The 22,672-nt window shown below is 47.5% G+C and overlaps 1 protein-coding gene across 1 annotated transcript in view; it reads right to left on the bottom strand.

Moving 5' to 3' along the window:
- Positions 1-20,198, bottom strand: part of CCDC3 (coiled-coil domain containing 3) — a 43,685-nt gene extending 23,487 nt beyond the window's left edge. Inside the window, exons 1-2 of the mRNA XM_051624362.1 lie at positions 19,792-20,198; positions 18,624-18,798 (exon numbers count right to left, since the gene is read on the bottom strand). Coding sequence (XP_051480322.1) covers positions 18,624-18,798; positions 19,792-20,198 — 582 coding nt within the window. The remainder of the gene's footprint in view (positions 1-18,623; positions 18,799-19,791) is intronic.
- Positions 20,199-22,672: the final 2,474 nt, after the last annotated feature.

The following is a 22,672-nucleotide window of genomic DNA, read 5'->3' as shown; positions in this document are numbered from 1 at the left end:
TGAAGGCCGTGCAAGATATTCGTCACCTCCAGGACCCTTCCCAGTTTCCAAAGGCATCTATCATCCATGCAGCATCCCACCATGCTGCATCCCTCATGCTGATATTCCCACCCCCTCCCTGCTTCGTGCTCACTCTGGGAGCCTTCCAAGCTGCTAACACCACTGAGGCCCTGCTGCAGTGCTCCTCTTGCTGGTCTTCCTGCTGCTTGTCTTTGGAGAAGGAAAAAGCCCTATTGAAATTTTCCTTCTCCCTCATTAGCTTCCAATCTGGTTTGCATTTTATTCTTTCTTTTTTCCCCCCCCCGCACCATGTTCTGTTTTTATGTCCTTCTCGAGTTTCACTTTCTCTGGCAGGTTGCTGGCACCATTGACATCCATCTGCACTTAATCTTCTTGGGGTTAAGTCTTACACACAAATATTTGCTTTCCCTGTTGGCACTTCCAGCAGACTAGGCAAAACTTTGAAATTTCCCTGTGGCAACAGCAGTGGGAGGTCCCAGACAGTCAGGGAAGGGGCTTTACTCCTTCTTCTCTCATGGACTTGCATTGCAGAGCATTTGTGGTAGCTGATTCCCATCCAGGATAGGACAGAAACAACCTTCTTTGAGGCTCAGACATCAAGCACGGTCTGCACCCTTCAGTGTTGTGCTACGAGAGGTTAGAAGATAGAGGTCTACACAATCTCAAGTGCCACAGAGTGAGCAAATAAAGACTGACAGCATCTTCCAACAGAAGAGGTGGGGGTATCAGATGATATAGCAGCAGCCAGGTTCAAGGCAACCAAAAAGTGGTTATTCTCAAGAGAAGGCTGGACAGTTTCATGGAAGAGAAATCCACTGAAAGTCACTGGTTATATAGAAAAACTAGGTGTATGGAAGTAACTTCACCACGGAGAGTCCTTCACCTGAAAACACTGGAGGCTGGAAGAGAAGCAGCAGGAAGTACCATGTATCATTGCCCTCTTACACTCCTCCCTAGATACCTGCTTTAGATACCCACTGATATGGAAATGTTGAGAGTCTTCTAACGTATATGTAAAAAAGTAGTGCAATTGATTAATTTCAGCTCTATCACATCCAACCTGGTGGCAAGGACCAGTTTGAGCTCTTAAGCTCCACTTTGCCTGAGGTCCAGATGCCTGCATCCCCTGGGTCACCACTTACAGGCAGGTGTGCCAGATGTAGGCAACCTGATATTCACATCATGCTCATTTTCTGGATCCATAGATTATCTTCCTTCTTCTTTGCCATCAATGGGAAATGGTTTATTGCCAGTTTTACAAGGCAGGGCTGGGACAGGCACTGGAAGGCAGCTCCCACCTTCTCAAAGATGTAGTGGGGGGCATCACTTGCATGACCCAGCAGCACCTGTGAAAATCCCTTACGGGTCACTGAAGTAACCCCTTGTTAAAACTGGACCAAAACTTATCCCTCTGCCTTCTTAACAAACTCGTTAACTGCTCAGAAACTGGCTTTGGTTGGCTTAAGGATATTAACTGGATACACTTGCTCACATTTCACCTTGGTAGAAGTTTTTGAGAATGATTTTAAGAAAATCAGTTTCCTACTCTTATCCTCTGTTGGATTTCCACCTCTAAACATTTGTGTAAGAAACAACAGGAAACATGAGTCATTTTGATTTATTAATGGCATGCCAGCTTACTGCTTGCAACCAAGTCTGAACATGTCATCCCAAAAAACTGGAACAGCCATAAGTGAGTCCTGAATGGAAACTTTCATCTCTAGAAGGTGCTACTTGGTTTTCCCTGGAAATCAGGCAGGTGAGGAAGCAGTGGGCATGAAGGAACTGTTATCAAAACTCTCCCTGGAACACCTACAGCTCCAAACTACACTGCCCTTTAGAGTATTTCTCTTATTGCCACAATTTGCAGTTGTGGGGGTTTTTTTGATCACTAAACTGTTTCCATGTCAAACAAGAGCACATCTTCCCAAGCAGGTGATTTTGTATCTGACTCAAGAGAGGAGAAACTCGAGAAGCAGAGGTGGGGTGAGACCTCTGTGGTTGAACTTTCAGCCATTAAACATCTCACGGGTTTTATTCTGGCATCTCTTGGGGAAGATACTTCACCTTCTCCATGTCACTCTGCCTAAGTTAACAGTGTTAAAATATTTACCTGAACTCCTGGGAATTTCTGAAGGCCAGTACAGTGCCGGGGAGGGGTAACAAAGTGCCTCACACCAACTTTCTCCACCACAACCAGAGAGTTCCCAAACTACAGGCTCAGGTGGAGGAGAAACTGGACGATATTGCTTGACATGATTCTTCCTCCTTTAAAGTCAGCCTGAGTTTCAGTGGATATGGGACAAAGTCCTAGAACTGCTTCCACCAAGGAGACAGTACAAAGCACAGTAGGTTTGGCTACCCAGTGGATTGCTTCACTTGAATATAATTTGATCTCCAGTTCAAACTTTTAAAATCAAACCAGCACAAATCTTGCTCTTCTTTTGTAGCCCTGACTTGTATTCTCCACCTTTTCCTCAGAAGACACTATTTTGCAACAATCCAGAGCTTCCAATACTGGAGCTCCTGCCAAAAGGACTCATACTCCACTGGCACTGTGCTTTAGAGCCCTGTATGCAATGAAATTCAGTCTTTACTCACATTTTGGGAGCAATACTGAAGACAAGCTCCCTAACTCCCTTTAACTACTACTTTAAAAAATCCGCCAAAGAAGCCAACCCCAAAATAGAATAGTTATACCTAAAATGCATAGAAGAAATAATTTCAGAGTCCTATTCAGACTATATACCAGAAGATCAAAGATAAAATGTCCCAAAATCAATGTTGAAATAACTCAGAAAGCTCCATGTAAAAAGTTTGTCTTACAATATGATTCCAACAATGCTGCCTGGATTAGAAAGCTATTCCAGTTGTTACTGCAGGCTTTGGAGTCTGCAGCTTTCTATGGTCTAAGACATTGTTCCCTTTTGATCAAGTATTGATAACATGTGTTCTCTTTATTTTCTCTTTCTAACACCATTCTGAAAAATCCTTTTAGCTTCATTTGCACATTTTGCACCATTTTCTAAATCAGTCTGTAATTTACCATAGGCATTGAAAAAAGGGGAGCCAGAGGCTTTGGAATTTCAAAACACAAGGGATAGCTTTAATGCAATTTAGAAGATTGGCTTTAAATCCACAAAATAAAACTCAATGTCTTACATGCCTTCAGCAAATCTTATCCAAGAGGCTTTATAAGCTAGAAGATAAAGGCTCCAAAATGCATCACAAGCACCAGCCGAATTCAAGCCACCTGCTCCAGAGAGCAACAGATACAGAAGGAGGACCACAGGCAGGATGCAGTGCTTGTTGCAAGCTCTGGACTTTTGCAGAATCCACTGAATCTAAGCCCAGAACTGCTAAATCCAGGAAAATCAGACAGTGAGACAGAGCCATAATCATGGTCAGGGAATTGTAGCATAAATGGTCCAGGACCAGGCCAGATCCTTTTAGATACTAGTAAGACCACACAGGGCCAAGGGCAGACTAGAAATGAGCTGTTTCTGCCATATTAATATATAGTTTTCACTCAAAAGTCGAGCAGAATCTGAAACCAGTTATTTGCAGGGCTACCCTCACCACTGGGAGCAACACAGGAGCTCTTCCAACTCACATATTGTGCCAGGCACGGTTTTCCAAATCACTGTGCTGCTCTGGAGAAGTCAGTACTCCCAAATGCAGAAGGGTTCCCCAGATAGGAAGAACCAGTCTCAATATTTGGAACTGACCACTCATCATGTTCTATGTGCCACAAGATGCATGTTCATTAATCTGCCACTTCAGTGTCAATTCATGGGTGAAGAAAACATCCTTGCTGCAAAGCAGAGGATACAACACTGGTATCATGGAGCTCTGTTTTCTCAAGTATTTCTGTAAGCAGGATTTCTGTTGGCAATTCTCATACTTAAAAGGCAATTCTCACAATTCAATAAAATTAAGTGTGATGCAGCTGCCCACCCTGTGGCATCTGGTGCCTCCTGAAATGCCCATGTGGACTCCAGCTGCCGTGGGAGAAGATGGTGTTTCAGTGACGAAACACTGGAATTCCTGGTGAATTCCTGGTCTTGTGTCCTGTCTCTCAGATACCCTGTGGCATCCCAAACAGCAACAAGCAGCTGGATTGATCCCATATAGGTTTGTATCTCAGTCTGCCTGCTGATTCCCACCCAGAGATGGAACTGCCAGTGACAACCAGGCTGCCTCATTTCTGAACTTCCTGGGCTCAAGGGTGGGAAAAAAAAAAAAGCTGTTCTTTCAGTAGTTTCCATTAAGAAAAAAAACCAAAACATGTTACACAAACTGAAAGCACATTTCTAAGACACTGAATAAGAGAATATCACATTTGAACCTCTGCTTGGTGCTGGTGACCTCCTAGGGTAGGTGGAGATGAAACTCTTCTCCCTGGAAACACAAGACAAGGCTGCAGCCAGCTCTCTTCTGCTCTTGGAATCCAAAATTGCTCTGAATCCTCATTTAGCTAGACTGAGAACCTGCCTCCCCTCCCTCTGTCCGTTGTCTGCCTGCACTGCTGTATCTTTCCAAGATACAAAAATAGTATAAAAGGAAGAGGGAAGGGAGGGAGAAAGGAGAAGAGGAGAAAAAGAAGGGGATGGGGAAGGGGAAAATAAAATAAAATATAAAATAATTAAAAAAAAGAAAAAAGTATAAAAAAGGATAAAAAAGGGGAAAAAGGGAAAAAAGAGAAAAAAGAGGAAAGAGGAAAAAAGAGGAAATGAAGAGGAAAAAAGAGGAACAAAAGAGGGAAAAGGGGGGGGGAAAGAGGAAAAAGAAGAAAAGAGAGAAAAGAAAGAAAAGAGAGAAAAGGGAAAAGAGAAAAGAGAGAAGAGAAAAGACAAAAAGAAAAAAAAATCCTCAGGATCTCTAGAGGAAGGGACAATTCACTGCCTCTGAGAAATATTGAGAGCAAACATTAACCCTGCAATAGCCACATCCCCAAATCAGTCGTAGTGGGGTTGAGACAGACCCTGGGCACTGCCAATGTGTTGTTAATGTTTAAAGACACATGTGGGCTTAGGAGCAGGGCAGGGTACAGAATTAATTAGCCCTGGGCAAGCCTGAGATCTCTCCATTTCAAAACTTAGGAAATGCTGTAAATACCACAGCAAATGCAATTACCAGAGCATGACACACAGCACTGCATTTAGCAGGGACCACGGGAGGCTTCTCCTGTTTCAGGCATTTCTGACAATACACAGGAACCAAACCAGGGGTTGATCCTAAAATCCAGACACAGACCAGGCAGGCAAGTGCATCAGGGATGACTCTGCTCTGATATTTTGGTTTGATCCCTTCTCAGTCCTGTGGTGTGGGGGAAGGAGCCAGCTTCTTCACATCCTCAACATCTGTAATGTGTTTCTGGAGCAAGGACCACCTGTAAGGAGTGGGACATGTTCCAGAGGCTCCAGAGAGCCACTGACTTGGAAGTGCCAGGACAATTCCATCAGTGTTTCAGCTGCTTCTAGCCACGGGTTAAATATAGGAGGGTTTTGTCACTGAATGTGGTTTTAATCCATTTTTATTGCAGCAGGAAAGATTTGAGCATAAAATATTATTTCCAGGTTACGTTTAATCTATGGTTCCGCACCTTTGGGAAAAGAACCAAGAAACACATTTTTTTCCCCTGCCTTTTGAAATCGAGACTTAAGAAAACACAGGCTCAATTAGGGTTTCAAGGGACAGATCATGAAATGTTCACTGAACTCTGACAAAACGTGCCTGAGCCTAAAACACGTAGAAGGGCAGAAGCCCAGTCACCGATGGTGGTAACAACCCTTCCCTGGGGTTTTCTTCAAACTGTTCATTTCCAGTCCACAGACTTTTCCCAACATTGGTGTTCATGCCCAGCATGGGTGTAGCTGTCTGAAGGGCCCAGGGAACTTGCAAGTGATTTTTAGAAAAATTCTCCTCTAGGTTTTCTTTTAAAATCCAGCCAATGGAGGTGGGCTTTGGATGCCATCTGGTACCTTCTGGAGCTGCTCAGCTGCTGCATGGGGGATCTAAACCCTCTCCAAAGGGAGTAAGTCACTCCCTGCTAAGGAATAAGGAGTGGACGTGGACAGAGTGTTTTGAAACTCTATAGAGATCCCTCCAGAGCCACACTGTGACCCATGCAATGGATCTTCCTCCAGAGACGGGGAGCAAAAGGAGAATGTCTTCTTCTGACAAAGAGACCAACTGACTGAAGGAGACTTCACCACATCAGCTGGTTACACACTTCAGTAGATTAGTTCTTCTTTTCCTGTTTCCATGTGTTTCGTTTTTTTATTTTCTCTCATTTACATCTGTTATTTTTTTTCTCTCTACTTGCAGATATCTCCCCAAGAGAGGTACTTCCAGACTCAGAACAAGGTGCCTGTTTCCTTTCCACAGATATACCACATGCACAGAGATTCTCACTTTAAGGCACCTTTTATGAATAAATAAATAATGAATAAACACTCTCCCACCCACCTGAGACCTCAGAGCTCTTCTAAAGCATGGGCTGGCATCTGACAATGCTCTGCCATGGTCACAATGACTAAGCCCCTTCCTCATTATCCCTCCTCTTCTACAGCCAATGATGATGCATTTCAGGTGGAAAAAACTTTCCTGCTCTGCAACAAAACTGAGGATTTTGAGTGAATGTGGCTGCTATGTTCACACTATAAAGGCTCTGAAACAGGATATTTTTACCCATGTAATGGAAATGGGGACTTACAACATCTCAAATCCTATTCTCATCCTCAGCCAGTGTCAATAAATGTTGTTCCTCCATTTTGACTTCCTCTCTTTCTCCAACTACCATCCAGTTATGGTAGTTTAATTAAGTGATTTTTTTCCATAATAAAGAAAAAAAAAAAACAACAGAAGAACATAATTTTGCTCAGACCCTGTCAAAAGGCTCCAGAAAGATAAAAAGCAAGCCAAAAGTATGGATGTGCTCTGAAGCAGGTTTACAGTGAAGACAAATGAAGGTGACAAACTCATTACTCTGCTCTTGAGAGACCCCATCTTGAGTAGTGTCCATTTCTGGAGCTCCCAATAAAGGAAGGACATGAAGCTCTTGGAGCGAGTCCAGAGGAGGCCACAAAGATGATGAGAGGGCTGGAGCACCTCTGCTATGAAGACAGGCTGAGAGAGTTGGGGCTGTTCAGCCTGGAGAAGAGAAGGCTCCAGGTAGACCTTAGAGCACCTTGCAGTGCCTGAAAGGGGCTACAGGAAAGCTGGGGAGGGGCTTTTTACAAGGACTTGGAGTGACAGGATGAGGGGTAACAGTTCAAGATGGAAGAGGGGAGATTTAGGTTAGACATTGGGAAGAAATTCTTCAGTGTGAGGGTGGTGAGACACTGGAACAGGTTTCCCAGGGAAGCTGTGGATGCTCCACCCCTGGAACTGTTCAAGGCCTGGTCAGATGGGGCTTGGAGCAACCTGGTCTAGTGTCCCTGCCCATGCAGGGGGTCTTGAAGGTCTCTTCCATCCCAAACCATTCTATGATTCTATCATTACATTTTGAGGCAATGAAGAGGAGAGTTGTCACTGTCCACCTGAAGAAGGAAATCAGGCTTCATACCATGCTTTGGTTTGAATAACCCCAGTTGCTCATGTGTCACCCATCTGAACATATCTCCTTACTCAAACCCAGCAGTGCCTGCGCAACACGGCTGGAAGACACAGAGGGGAGGGTACTGGATTTAGACAAAGAAATTGACAGACAGAAAAGGTGTCCAGACAGTTGTTGCTAATCCCAGTGGGGACAAATCCTGAGTCAAAGAGCATTGTGTCCACTGGACTGGGATACAGAATCCAAAACCCCTGCCTCACTTTTACTACCAGCAGAATGGGAACAAATCTGCTACCTTGTATGGTGGTGAAGATGAGCCAGTTTGAGGATGACAGCTGTGAAAGTACTAGTTTGCATTTTCGTCCCACATCTTGTCTTGATACAAACCACTGCGCTGACATTCCCCCTTGCAGTAGCTGGTGCTTCTGCTCATTCCCCACTGATCTAGGAAATACAGAAGTACTGCAGAACAAGCCCATTAAGTGCTTCAGATCTCAGGAAATTATTTTTTTTTAGCTTACTCTTCAGTTTTTTGGGCAGAAATTTACACCTGGCTTCCTAGTCTTATTATTTCCCCTTCCCATTATACAGTGTTGTGGAAACCTCCTTCTCCCTCAGTATATTTTTCCTGACCATTCATTTCATAGATAACTGATTCTTAAAAATAAAACAACAAACAAAAACATACACACACACAAAAAACCCAACACAAAATAACCCACAAATTGGGGCAGCAAAAGGAGGTAGTCACTGCATCAGCTGCCAGAGGCACCTGCAGTGATTGGAGCAGCAACCAGCTCCAAGTGGTCACATACTCCACATACTCCCAGTCCCCCAAAACTATCTGCTCTGGTTTGTCCCTTGGCATTATCTGTTGTCAGGGGCTGAGTGTTCTCAGGGTGGGTGGCAAAGCCAGGCCTGGCACCATGTGGCTTCTCCTGGCTGAGTGAAATGGGGCAAGGACACTTCTCCAGGGGAATCTGGAAAGGCCCTTGGCTGGCAGAGGCAGGACAGGCTTTAAATGGCTCCATCTGTATCTTCCATTAGGGATCTGAATTACTGCTGCCTCAGCACCGACTTGGCTTGCTGTTTGTGAAAAAGAAACAGCATCAAAATGCATGGGGTGGGAGCAAATATGTCCCAAATGGAAAGAACACATCTCTCTTCAAGCCAGAATGGCTGGTCTGGTTACAGGCAGCATTGCAGGTGTCCCGTCTGACAGCTGGATTTTAGTGGCTGTTGATCTTAATTAAACCTTTTGCTCCATCTCTTTCTGTATCTGTCTCACAGGTGGGTCAGGACAGAGAGGTGGAAAGAAAAGACTTTTCTATGGATTCAAGATTGTCTGGGGCCAGCAACTAAACCAAAGGCTGGATCTGCCCACAGGTCCTGTAGGAACAGCGTGTGCATCCAGGACAGATCCTGGCCCAGGACTGCTGGTCCACATGAACCATCCTTCCCGACTGCTGACCAACACAAAGCATGGATCTGCAGACACAAAACTCTCTAAAGCATCTACAGACTCACACATTTACAGAGGGTCTTGGTGACTCATGATTGGGCTGAACAACACAGAATTTGGGGACCTCCAGTGCTCATTTTGGCTGCTCTTCACCCAGAAAACCTCCCTGAGACTCACTCTGAATGTTTTGCCAAAATCAGCTGGTCCAAAACAAGGCCTAGGAGAATCTAAGCAAGTGAAGAACCAGGTGCATCCAGCTCAGATGTTTGCATCCTCCTCCTGTTCCCAACCCAATCAAAAGGACTAAAATAGTCCAAGTGGGTTACTACAAGCAGGCTGCCAGGAAACATCTTCCAGGCTAAGTCAGTACCTCCACTCTCTAAGGTTGAAAAATCATGGGACAAGTACAAATAAGAAGCATGAGTCGATCAAAAACCACCCATTATCTGTTTCCTTGGACTGCACATTCTGTTTTGCCTCGGGTTATGAAGATAATACATCCACTTTACAAGAGCATCAGCCTCAACTCTTCTCCCTGGAGGCCATGTCCCAGTTACCTGAGGGAGAACCTTGAATACAGGACCCTGTGTTGAGGAAGGTGATTTGGCCATGGACACAAGCACTTTCAAGCACATGTTGTCCTGCACCACTTCAGTTCCCAGCTCCAGTAACCACCCAGGTCCCGCCAGCCACCCTCACCAGCCAGTGCTTTCACCCTTCACAGTCTGTGTGCAGTGGGATGTCCTCTCTCACCTTCCCACACCAAGAAGGTTGTGAACAGGAGGGCAGAGCAGAAAAGCAGAGCAATCATCAAGTCACATTCAGGGAAGAAGACAAGAAACTGATCAGCCTCCTCATATCTTCTTGTTGCTACTTTTCCCATGACGGTGCCATCTCCAGAGCGTATGAACAAGAGGTTCACCTCTCATTAGAGTGCTGCTGTTCCCAACCCACCTTCACATGCAGGTGCTCATGGAGACAGCTTCAAACTTTCCATTGTTCTTCCCAAAAGGAGGTATCTTCCACCTCAGCTACTTCTGGGCTAACACAGAGGGAATGTGAGCAGCCCAGTGAAGTCCCATCTCTTCTACCTCCCTGTGGACAACAGCAGTAACATCCTACCTGTGCTGCACACTATGGAGTTAGCCCCAGGCTTTAGGCTGTACCTTTCTAACCTGCCTGGGAAACAAATGGCTTCAGCCCTTGGCTAAGAGTCAATAGTTGGGGGCTTGCAAAAAAAATCTTTGTCTAGCTCAGCAAGCACTGAGTCAAGAGTCATGCTCAGCAGGAAAACCATGGATCTTTCATTCACCTCTGGGCTGGAAACCCCAGGGGTACAGCATCCCTCCAGGAAGCCTTGGCTCTGAAATGCAGGAGGAACAATGGGCTCCCTTCAGCCCCATCTCTGTGTGTCTCAACATGCAGAGCTCAGCTCACAACCACCGACCTCCTCTGCGGCCACCAGCAGTTTCCCACCACTGTGGCGATGGAAGAAACCAGTTGGAGAACCAAAAAGGTGTCCTGGGGCCAGGGTCAGATGCCTGCTCACCCTGAAGTTCATGTACAGCAGCAAATAGCTTCATGGCATGAACTCCAGAATTATTTAGTGCATTTGGCAGAACCTCTTGAGAGTGTGGCTCTGGATAATTAAAAGCAGCCTGGAGCCATGTGGGTCTTCATTCACTGCCAATTCCTGGAAGGACTGTTGGTTTGCCCTTTGGAGGAGGCAGCCATGTACACACACACATATCCATGGCTGTCTAGGCAATTCCTTGCTTGGCGGGTTGGAAACCTGATCTTTTTAAGGATATCAAGTACTTAGATGAGCCTGAGACACGGTCAGAGAGCACACGGTCAGAGAGCACGGTCAGATACCATTGGCTTAATATGTACAGGTTGATAGGGAGCAAGTTGGTCCAGGCTCATCCGCCAGGAGCTGGGACATTGATTTAGGACTCCCCTCACCTTGTCCTGCACCCACGTTGGTACAAGGAGGGTGATGAGTGGAGGCTTCACCTCAGCAGCTCCCCACTGGGAGCTGTCAGCAGGGACAAGAGTTAGGATGGGTGGGGAAAAGCTCCTCATTCCACCCAAATTCAGATCATTCACAACTTACATCAAATCCAGGGCTTCCATGCTGGCTTGGGTCAACTCATCATGTATGGCAATCAGCCAACCTGCCTCCTAGTGCAGAAATAAGGTGTCTCCAAATGATGTCCTAAAACCAGAGGAACTTCCCCATTTTTTTTCTGGGAAACACCCAGAACACCCTCTGGGTGCTATAAATATAAGAAAGACCATATGCAATGGAAACATCCCATGGATAATACTAATTTGAAGTCCTCTGTGATACTTTCTTCTGTATTTTAGCAGCCTGTGGGAAGGCAGCAAACCAAGAGAGAGATGCCAATCAGACCTCTAAGGGTCCCCTCCTACAGCCTGGGTGGGAAGATTTGGAAATGAGTCAATGCCATTCCTATGCCAAAAGACTCTTGGGGATGTTATCCAAATGTCTCGTGGTCTCTCCTCATCCCAGACACTTGTCAGCAATTCTCCATTTTGTCTAATATTGCTTACATGTATGCAAATTAAACCCAGATTGCAGGATGGGGCTACACTCTGGGTGGGTTTCTGGGAGGAAAACAAAAGGGCTGCAAATCACTATTAAACAACCCAGAAGTGATGTAGAGTTTCTACTGTGCTATTAGGCTAATGGAGCAGCAACTCTTCTAATAAATGGCAGGGCAGGAAATGTAAAACAAGATTCTCAAACTTCTAGATACTGGACCTTACTTTCATATCTTTTGAGGTCTTTCTGACCTGCCCTTGCCATGTAGCACTGTTTTGGACTGAGAATATTTTCTGTTTCCCCAGTGCCTTAAGACCAGAGAAGGGAGGATCCTTTATGTGGCTTATGCCACAAGCAAACACAAAAGGCCAGTAAATGGGAATTAAAGAGAACTGTCTTAACCAAGCCAGGCTGCTGCCTGCTCTTTTCCAGACCAGTCCTTCCTCTAAAACTGCTGGCTCTGGACTCCACAATCAGCATTTTCCAGTCCTGTGACTGATCTCCCAGCATTTAGAGCAGAGGGAACTCCTCAAGAGCAGAAGTGCTTAACTTCTAAAAAAGAAAAGCCAAAATGCTTTTTCATTTTATCTCAGTGGATACCCTGGATGAAATTTTAGCTGAAAGCCACCACAGTTACCAGCTTTTTTCCTCTAGTGGCCAGGTCATGATTCATATAGTTGGGTCACCTTCAGCATCACCAACGTCCATCTCAGCCACAGCAGGAAGAGCTCTGGTCCCTGCATCCAAGGCAGGTTGGGATCTTTCCAGACACCAGCATCTCTCCAGCAGGTAATGACCCATGATACTATTTAATCACTGTCCAGACTCAAAATCAGGGAAGTCAGAACAATGTTGAGCACTTCCCCAACTTTTCCTTTTCTTTGCCCCTCTCCAATGGCACGTTGCCTGAGGAGATGGGTTAAAAAACAGGTCTCCAAGACAAACAACATGTGAGCAAGCCCTTCTCTGGTAGCCTACAGAGGTTTTGTGCAAACAGACACTTTGCAATTTCAGCCCTTGTGCTTCTTCTCAGCAATGTTGCTGAATGAGCCACCACCCTCCACCCAGCTGAGAGCAGAAACAGGCTGGGGCCACTGCTGAGCACATTCTGCTGCCCACAGCTGGGTTCAGGGAATGGTTCTGACCCACTGGCTCCCAGTTTGTGCACATAGCTATTGCTAAAATACAAATAGCTCTAAAATTATTTCCTCTGCTTCCACAGAGGAAGGATGCCATTTAACTTAATTCTTGCTTTGCATAATAATGGCAAGGCCATTTATGCAATTACATTGCTTTTCTTATCTGGTTCTCTTTTCAGCTGCTCCCAAGCCTTGCAGGTGTCCTTAATCAGGTCATCAGGTTGTTACAGCAGCCAAAATGCCACCAGAAAAGAGGACGCAGGGCCCCAAGATGCTAAGCAGGTATTTATAGACTGCCCTGCTAACCCACTAATTACCTTCCTTTTTATTTGTGACACTGACTACTCTCTTAAAAGCTCTATTATTACCCAGATAAATCTCTTGTGGTCTCTCAGAAGGCAAGTCAGCCCATCTAAATCAATTGAAGGAGCAGTGTGTTTGTGGCTCTGACTCTTGAGAGAAGGAGGGGCTTTGCAGAGAGAGAGGCTTCATAAAAGATACCATCTCTCCCTGCAATCTCACCAGGCTTAATTGAAGTTACTGGACTCCTTTATTTCCATGGGATTTATCACAATGCTAGTGCTCTCAGTTGCTCAGGATGGGTTTGACACACTGCTGTTCTCTCCCTCATCATGATGCACATGGGGTCATTTTGCAACTCTCCTCAGTGAAAAAAAAGGGGAGGAAAGTGCCCTGTAAAAGCAGCACTGCATGGCCCCAGGTCGTGAGCACCTCTGCAGCTCACAGCAAGTTGGGAAGACCAAAAGGCCACATTTCCCTATCAACCTGTCAACAAAACCAGGAGTTAAAACCCCCCTGAATAATAAATAATGACAAGTGCTGGTAGACACTTCTATAGACCTTATTATCACCAGACCTCACGTCCCTTTGGTGTAATCCCTTGTGTGCAGACAAGGTAACAAGGTCTTATTCAAGAGACCACACAACCCTGCAGAAGGTTTCTCCTCCTCTCCAACCCAGAAGAAATTAGAAGAGCCTCTAGATTTGTACTGAAATGGCAAAATGCTGCAAAATGAAGGATTTCAACCCCAACTCACTGCATCGCCCCCAGGCTTAGCAGCAGAATCTAGGAGAGGAGGAAACCACAGGGATTCCCACCTCCCAGCTTGAGCAAGTTGAAATCAATTCCCTGTGTGTAGGAAAGTGTCTTTTAGCTCTTAGCCATAAGAAAAACCTGCTCTGAAAAAGAGGCTTTGGCACATATGGATGCTGTCCAGGCCTTCAGGATTTTTCCCATTCCCCTTCTCCATTCCCAGAGGAGGATGCTGTCTGCACTGCCAAATGCTCATCCCCACTTCCCCAAACATAGTCTGACCCCTCAGACTCCTTTTGAGCAAGAAAGTGTTGCAAGGCTGCTCCCTAAAAGCATCAATAACCAAACACCAACACCAAAATAATAACCAAAATAGCTCCATGGCATGCAGGTGTTTAGTGAGAAATTTTAGGGGCACTGGAGGAAGGAGGGACTAACACAAAAGGGACACCTGGGGTGGTTTCCCAAGGCAAAGGTGACCCAGAGTCTGCACAGCAGCAGGCACAGGACAGTGCCTGCACAGGATGCTGTCAGACTTTACAAACTCTCTGATACATTTGTGGATTTTCCCCCCTCAGGGGGTCAACGTGAGACCTGGGTAAAAACATGGAGCTTTTAAGAATTTTAATTAGGTTTTTATTATTTATTAATTGTTCCTTTCTTTAATAAAAGCAGCTTATTGAAGGAAACTGCTGTGACTGTAAGGTTCCTTGGCTAGCTGAACACTGCATTTCTCCCATTGGCAGAGGGTGGGAAGAAATCAACTAAAACTGTAATTATGAAAGGGAAAAAAGAGCATTCTTGTGTTATTATCTCCATCAACATCAGCTCTGGGATGAGGCCAAACCTGGGACCCAGGTACCTGCAATGTGCTGCAAGAAAGGGCCTCTCATTCTGCCAGAAGTTGCAGCCATCCATTACAAACCCAGCTCCAACCCCAAGCCTGGTGGGAACAGAAGTTTTCAGCAACAGCCTTGCAGAAACCACTACTGTGGTGAGCCAGAGTAAAGCAGGAGGTCTGCAAACGTCACTAAGGAGCTGTGAGAAAAGTCAGGATGGAGCACAATTAATTACTGGCTCTGCAAACCTGGAAGTTAAAATGCAAGTGTCTAAAGAGATGCCAGCCAGAGCTACCACTGCTCTCCAGAGTGGCCAGAACAAGCACCTGAGTGAATTTATGAGACGTTGGGGTTATTGGAAAACTCTGGAAAGCAGCATCTGGCCCTCAGCCTAGACTGCAAGAGGCTTAAAAACACAGCTGGAATTAGCTTCCAGAGACTGCAGCAGGCCCAGGACGAGGAATGTAATATCCCCAATGAGATGTGCCTTGGGTCTGGCCCCCTTTCACCATGGGACTTTCAGAAAATTAAAAGCATTTTCCCACAATGGAAAAGGCTGGTGTCACATCCCAGTGCATCAAGAAGTTCCTGAACATCCTCTTCCTTTCTTTTGCAGCATCAGACATGTATGCTGGGAGGAGGAGTAGGAGCTGTCAGGGCTTTCCTTGTTTCTCCCACTGGGACAGTCCAGACAAGGCTGCCTGGATGCAAGGAGCATTGCAGAGAGAAGAGGCTGAGCAGGAGGACATCAGGTCAGTGGTCACCTTTGAGTCCCCCGCTCTGTGTCTGGCTCAAGCACACCCCATAGAAGGGACCTCTCAGCACTATGTGAGGCAAAAGACGTTCACCCATCATGGGGCTCTCTCCCCCCAGAGCTTCAAATACTAATTATTTATTACAATGGAACATGCTTCCAGTGCTGAAATCTCCCTTAAAAATGTCCATCCGGAAACAGATCAAGAATAGGGCACAGGGCCATGAGCAAATACAGGGATTCAAAAAATCTTTTGGACTACAGGATCCAGCTGTAAACAGATTTCATCACTGCTTTATTCCAAACCCACTGAGGCACACTGCTCTTTGACAGACCCACTTTTTAAGATGTCCCTGCACACAGCTGTCCCAAGACCCAGAGGCAGGACCTTAGCTACCAACTCCTGGCATCAGACTTTCTCTCCAGCTGCCTTCTGGTGTGAGGATCTCAGCATCCCCATCTCTTCCCTCTGACTGCACAAAACATCTGTGAGGATTTGAACCAGTAATTTATGTCAGCACACAGTAGCTAGTGAGACCCCTGACTCCTCACTGCAGTCTGAGCCTTGTCAAAAGACACTTTCTGTCCAAGTTCTCCACAAAAACACACTATCACAAAGACTCCCTTGGGTGGCCCCAAGCTCCCAAATAGCTTATTTTCCAAAAGGCTTCAAGAATAATGCCCCAAGTACTGCTCACTTTCTGTGCCATGAATCATAGAATGGGTTGCGTGGGGTTAGACGACCTTTAAGATCATCTAGTTCCAACCCCCTGCATGGGCAGGGACACCTCCCACCAGCCCAGGTTGCTCCAAGCCCCATCCAGCCTGACCCTGAACACTTCCAGGGATGGGGCAGCCACAGCCTCCCTGGGCAACCTGTGCCAGTGTCTCACCACCCTCACTCTAAAGAATTTCTTCCTAATGTCTAACATAAAACTTCACTCTTCCATCTTAAAGCCATTCTCCCTTGTCCTATCACTCCATGCCCTTATAAAAATTTCCTCCCCACACATGCCACAGGTTTCTGCTCAGGAACCAGTACGGGGCAGCTCAACTGAGCACGTTTGGAAATGGAAATTGTTCATACTGGGATGGGATGTAAGCAAAGGCAGTGGCAGCCAGAAAAGTCACCACTGGATGTGACAAGGCAAAGAAAGGAGAGAAATACTAGAGAGCTGCACCCTGGACATGAGCACCTGCATTGGAAAGAGGTGGGGAACAAATTTCCAAGACTGTGGCAGCCAGAAACACCATCCCCATGCCAGGCTGGAGCAGGCAGGTGCTGGGGAGCCAGCACTGGGCTGGGGAAACACAGATGCAGGAGCTGAATGGGAGCACAGTCAGCCTGAGCTATTTTTAACTGGTGCAGAGGAAGCTTTTACTTTTCATTACAAAGGGGAGACAAAGTGTCCATCAGTTGAGCTGGACTGATTCACTCGACGGGTGGATATTGAAGCCTGTAAAGCCCCCAGCCCCGGTCTGTGCAACCAGCAGCTCTAATCCCCCCCCTAAGCTGCTCACAGCTGTGCGGGGTCAAAGAGCACAACAGCTGAAATGCACTTTTGATACGTACAGTTTCCATTGCCCCAACCTACCCTGGGGGTGTCTACTGTGTGATTTCCATGAAAGCCAAGCAGGGAGATCCACTGCTGGCATAAAGGAGCACCAGCCCAGCAAGATCCCCTACGTTTAGCTCAGCACAGCTAAATAAACAGTGCAGGAGTATCACAAGGAGGCAATGGAAGCTGGATCTGGTGGTCCCCCAATGGCACTTTGCTCTCCCAGAGCAAAATCTGTGGATTTGGCAGCAGCAGTGCCTTTACTTGCCAAATATATTGCTTAGGGCATTGGGGAGCCTGTGGGCTGGCAGGGAGGAGGCAGAGGTGGGACAGGGGCTCTACATCTTCCCCTTCTTACCCAGCCAGAGTTACAGCTCTGCAATCTAACTGTAAGATAATTTCTTTTCTCTTAAGCATCAGTTCCTGCTGCTGTTCCCAAATATATATTTGCACACCACCATTCCCCACTTCCTCCCCAAAACATCAGCAGTGAGAAAACAGCTGCTGACAGAGCATCCTGAGGTGTGGGACGTGTCACTGTCCAGACGGCCATGCAGCAGCTCAAACTTTGTACCCTGGTGGTCAGCCAGCTGGTGAAGGGAAAGGTCTCAGCCAGCTACCAAACCCCCTCTATCCATCTCCCAAAGAAGCTACTTGTGCATCTGCTGCTGTATGCTAATATTGTGCCTTGGATGAATCTACAAGAGACGCAAGCAACAACACATGCCCTGTCCATCCTGACCTAAGGAGACTCTTTAAAATGTTTTCAGCTACTGGTGAAAACAAGTAGCCTCATAAAACAAGGTTTGGCACTAAAACAGCTCTTCAAGTTCCACTTTTGCAAATATATATGCACATCCAGAACATGCACACACTTAAATGCAGGTTAGTCCTCACTGCCAAGGAAGTATTTATTAAAATCCTACATTCATTACACAAACTACAACCCCACAGAGGGACTCAGAAGTCACTAAGAATGGCCATCATTGGAATTTTCATCCTAAAAACATACTTATTTAAGGGAGGATTGCCTGGAGGGTGAACTACTTGCTGTGGCCTCCCTTGAGAGGAGAAAGAGGCATTTCATTCAGCTTCCTCAGAAGTAGGTGCTGGGGTCACTCAGATGAACCTTGCCCTCAAGAGTCTATTTTTCCCCAGCTGCTACAAAGACGGCTCTGGGTGATTAGTTCAGAAGTAGATGTTTATGCTGCTGTGTGGAGTTAGACAAGAAAAAACCCCGCCTGTCATGGTCCAGGCACTGCTCTCACTGCATGAGATGAACACAGAAGTAAAAAAGCAAATTCCTGCACCTGAACACTTCAGCTGGAGTTTAAGTACCGAGTCACAGGAGAGCGAACCCAGGAATGACCTGGGTGGAGTAGGACAGGATCACAAGCAGTACTTGTTTCCTACCTATTGCTCGTGAACAGTTTGATAACCAGCTTTGCTCAGGTCCACAGGAAGCTAAAGAGCTAACACAGAGGTCAGCTCTGAGGACAGTTTAGCATCTCCCCACCAGTGTGTTACCTTGCCAGTGATACCACCAAAGGACCAGGAAAACCAGGGAAGCAGGATGCTGCTCTGAGTTCACAAACACGTGTGCAAATGACATGGGACTGTCGTGGGACTTCAAAACAAGCAATGGAGAACCAATAAATCCCTTACCCGATTGTCCTCTTGAATCTCCCAGTCACTGGAGAAGCTCGACACATGCTGTGCCTGCGAGCAGTTAGAAAACTGGAAAAGGCTTGCAAACATCCTTCTGTTCTCCTGGGTGTCCGGGAAAATCGCCTCCTGGAAGTTGACTCCGTGCGGCAGGAGGATGTAGTTCTCATCCATTCTGAAACATAAATTGCACGGGCAGCTCCCTGTGAGGCTGAACAGCACCTTCTCTCCTGCAGAAGTCACCTGCTGTACCTCAGCCTGGCTCAGCAAGTGCCACCAGGGTCGCACAGGCAGACTCTCAGCCAGCATCTGGCCCTCAGCTCTCCTGGCACTTACTGCCAAGACAGCAATTTCCACCTGGGAGGACTGGACCAGAGAGCAGCAGCAAGGACCTAACAGACCCTAACCACCCTGCAGACACAAATGAACACCCACGAATGGGGCAAATCTATATTTTGGCCCATGATTCCTCCTGAATTTGCATCGCTTTGCTGGGGTTTGAGTAGTCCTTTGAGCAGCCAGTAAATGACTTGTGTAAAAAGTGCCTGAAGATACTGCCACAGACCGAGCACCACACAGCACCAAACTGTTTCCCTGTGCACCCAGTGTAAGAATATACCAAGCATTTCAAAACAAGCCACTGAATAGTGTTTTGCAAAAGCTCTTGGATTGAAAGGTCACGTCGATGGCTCTGTGCCCACACTGTGGTTTACTTTCTTATTCTTTCGATGAGCCCAAAGTCAGGGTTTGGCTGGGACTCGGGAGAGCCGAGACAAAGCTCCTGGGGGAGTATTTGGGGATGGGTTTTAAACTCCCACACCGAGCTCCGGCAAACAGGCGCTGGCCTCTCTCCAGCGCCGTGACCGTCCCGCCGCAAGAACAAAAAAGCAGGAGCACCCAGGAGCTACTCAACAGCAGCTCCTCGGACATCTGCTGCCCGGCAATGCTGGCACAGTATGGATGGATCTAGGGTGGGTTTTTTTTTCCCGCTGAGACTGTGAGTGGGTGCGCAAAGGAGAAGGCGCTGCGGGCAGCGGGACGGAGCCAGGACTCAACTCGCCGGGGCAGGAGCGGACGCGCATCCCCCCCACACCCCCCGGCCACGGAGATGCCCCGAAGCCGGGTTGCCGACCCCTTCCTTTCCGGACCCCCCAGTCCCGGGACTCACCGGAGGAAGAAGAAATAAGCGTAGCCCTGCATGACCGTGTGAGAGTGGCAGGAGAAGTAGCCGAGGCCGGTGAGGTTGAGGCGGGAGCCGGCGGGCACCTCCAGCATGCTGCCCCACGCCTGGTCGCACAGCAGCTCGATCTCGGCAGAATAAAAAAGCCCCCCAGCCCCTTGCTGGGGACCGTCGGGGGGACCCCTCTGCCAGGGCAGGTAGTTGTAGGCGCCGTAAGGGTCGGGGTGCAGCGCCAGCACCCGCGCGTAGACGATGATCGCGGCCAGCTCGGCTCGGCAGCCCTCGCTGAGCGGTCGCCACTCGGCAGGCAGTTGGCAACCCCCCCCGCCGCCCGCTCGCCCCCCCAGCCCCAGCACCAGCCCCAGCACCAGCAGCAGCAGCGGCTGGGACCGCATCGCGGGAGGCTCCGCGGCCGGGCCGGGCAGGGGAGGGGGGTAAGGGGGTTGGAGGGGAGGTTATGGGGTCGGGGGGGGGGGGGGGACGGACGGCCCGGAGCTGCTGTGGGCTGCCCTGGAGGCTAAAAGGGAGCGGGAATGGGGGGGAAGAGGTGTAAATGTGCCGGGGTGGGGAAGGGAGGAAGGTGGGAATGCGAAGGGAGTAGGGAAGAGAAAGGGTGCAAAGGGGGGAGGGGGAGCGGGGAGGGAGAAGGGAGGGGGGTGAAGTGGGGAGTGCCAGGAGGAAATACCCGAAAGGGTTGAGATCCGAGCGGGCAGGGGTGCAAAGAGGCGAAGGTGCAAAGGGTGGAGGGGCAGGGGGTGCAGAGGGGCAGAGATGCGAGGAGCGGAGATGCAAAGGGGAGGGATGGGGAAAGGCAGAGATGCGAAGGGGGCAGAGAGGCAAAGGGGAGGGATGTAAATGAGAGAGGTGCAAAGGGGGAGGTGAAAAGGGAGGGATACAAAGGGGAGGGATGCAAAGAGTTGCGAAGAGGAAGGAATGCAAAGGGAAGAGGTGGACGGGACAGAGAGTGAAAAGATGTAACAGAGTAGAGATACGGAGGGCAAACACACCCCGGGGTGGGGACAGCTGCTGCCAGGCATCCCCGGTTCCCGGGGTGGGCACTCGGGGCTTTGGGAGGTGACGGGGTGGCCCGTAGGATGCTGGAACTGCGAGGGTCCCACTGAAGCAAGGGGCTGTGCACTGCCTTTGCTGGGAAAGAAGAGCCTGGGAAAGGGAGGATGTGTGTGGGGGGGAAGCTTGTAACCCTGGTCACCCACTTCTCCCACTTCAGATGAAGCTGGAGAAAAACCTGCAAGTGGAGGAGAGCAGCTCTTCCTAGCAGCCTGCAGCCCTTTTTTTCAAAACGCATCTGGTGAGCAAGGTAAAAGTAAGAAGCCAGCTCTCGATATATTTTTGCTTCCCACCTTTTCCTCCTAGAACTGGCTGAGGGAGATTCGGGCTTCTCCGGCTTTTTGGCAAGGGCTCAGAGACTGACCCCTCTCCCTGCTTAGGAGCTGCCGTGGAGCTTCTCCCGAGGCTCCCTGGGGGCCCCGCACCGCTCACAGCCCGAAACAGCCTCTTCCTACTGCAGTGTTCTCCTTTTCCCACATCTGATCTCACTGGGGATAATAGTCAGGAATGGACATGGGACGCTTAAAAACTTCTGTTAGAATATGGATGTCAGGAAGACGTGGCTCCGGTTAAATGTCTCCCTAGCTGTGATGTTTACTCTAAAAGTTTGACAGCACATCCTGACTGGTTCCTTTAATCTCCTCCTCCATCTCTCAGTCTGTCTGTCTCCCTCTGACTCTCCAGTCCTCTACAAGGACTTGGGAGAGCAGAAGTTGCCTTTTTGTTCCATGTTCTTGCTGTGCCCGGTATAGGGAGGGTCCCCATGTATGTCCCGTGTTTGAAATAAAATGCAAAATAATGAATCATCAGCTGAATCACGCTGAGCCACGTTCATGACAGTGAGACAAGACTTCTGTGACAAGTGTCTCCCTCTGGAATAGTTTCAGCAGGTTTACCAGTGTCCTGAAGAGTTTAACAAAGTTAATATTCATATTTAATGATAAAACAGTCCTGCAATGTATCTGATCATAGCTTTGTGCAAGAACAGCAAAGTTTATTCTTGCTAAAACAGAAACAGATTTTTATTTTTTACCTCACAAAAACTCCAGAATGACAGATAGAGCTTTTCTGATTATTTTTTTTAATAATCTGTTCCTTGAAGACCAAGAAATTGCTTCCAACTTTCAGGGGAAAAAAAAAAAACAACAAAACTTCAAAGACAATCCTGAATATAATTTTTGGGAGAAAACATAATCAGGAAATCCCAACAGACCAACAAGCTCAATTTTTTAATTTTTTTTTTTTTATGCTAACAATCAGGAAAAAAAATATTTTGCTTTGGAAACCGAAGGCACTAAACTGTGGTAGAGAAGGTTTCAGAGCCTTATTCAGTAGTTTTTCAACACATAAATAAGAACTAAGGACAAAACTAAAATAACTGAGGCTGATGTTGACTTCAGACAAAGCTAGGGCAGTCCTAAAAGCATTTTCTACAAGCCAGTGTACATGGACTCCTTGGTACAAACCTCATGTTCCCATTGAGAAATGCTGCTTTGAGATATAGGCAAAGACATGGGGGTCATGTGAAGAAAGAGGGAAGTGCTGCAAATTACGGGAGAGATGTTCAGCTGTTCCAAGGTGGTCTCTCCATGTCTCTCTCTGGTCTCTCCAAGTGGTACAATTGGTGCCAGAGCCTGGTGGCTTCAGCAACATAAAGCTCGTGTTGGGTGAAAGCAGCAGCCTACAGATTTGTTATTGCTCCAGCAGTGCTGCTGAAGAGGTAGAGGCCCAAGAAGCTGATGAGACGTTTGCAACTGTAGGTTTGCTGGTTTTCTCCTGGGAACCAAATTCTTGGCTTCTG

Source organism: Apus apus, chromosome 1 (genome assembly GCF_020740795.1).
Source record: "Apus apus isolate bApuApu2 chromosome 1, bApuApu2.pri.cur, whole genome shotgun sequence".
Lineage (NCBI taxonomy): Eukaryota > Metazoa > Chordata > Aves > Apodiformes > Apodidae > Apus > Apus apus.
Note: the sequence above shows the minus strand (reverse complement) of the source record. Positions and strands in the feature narration are given on the sequence as shown.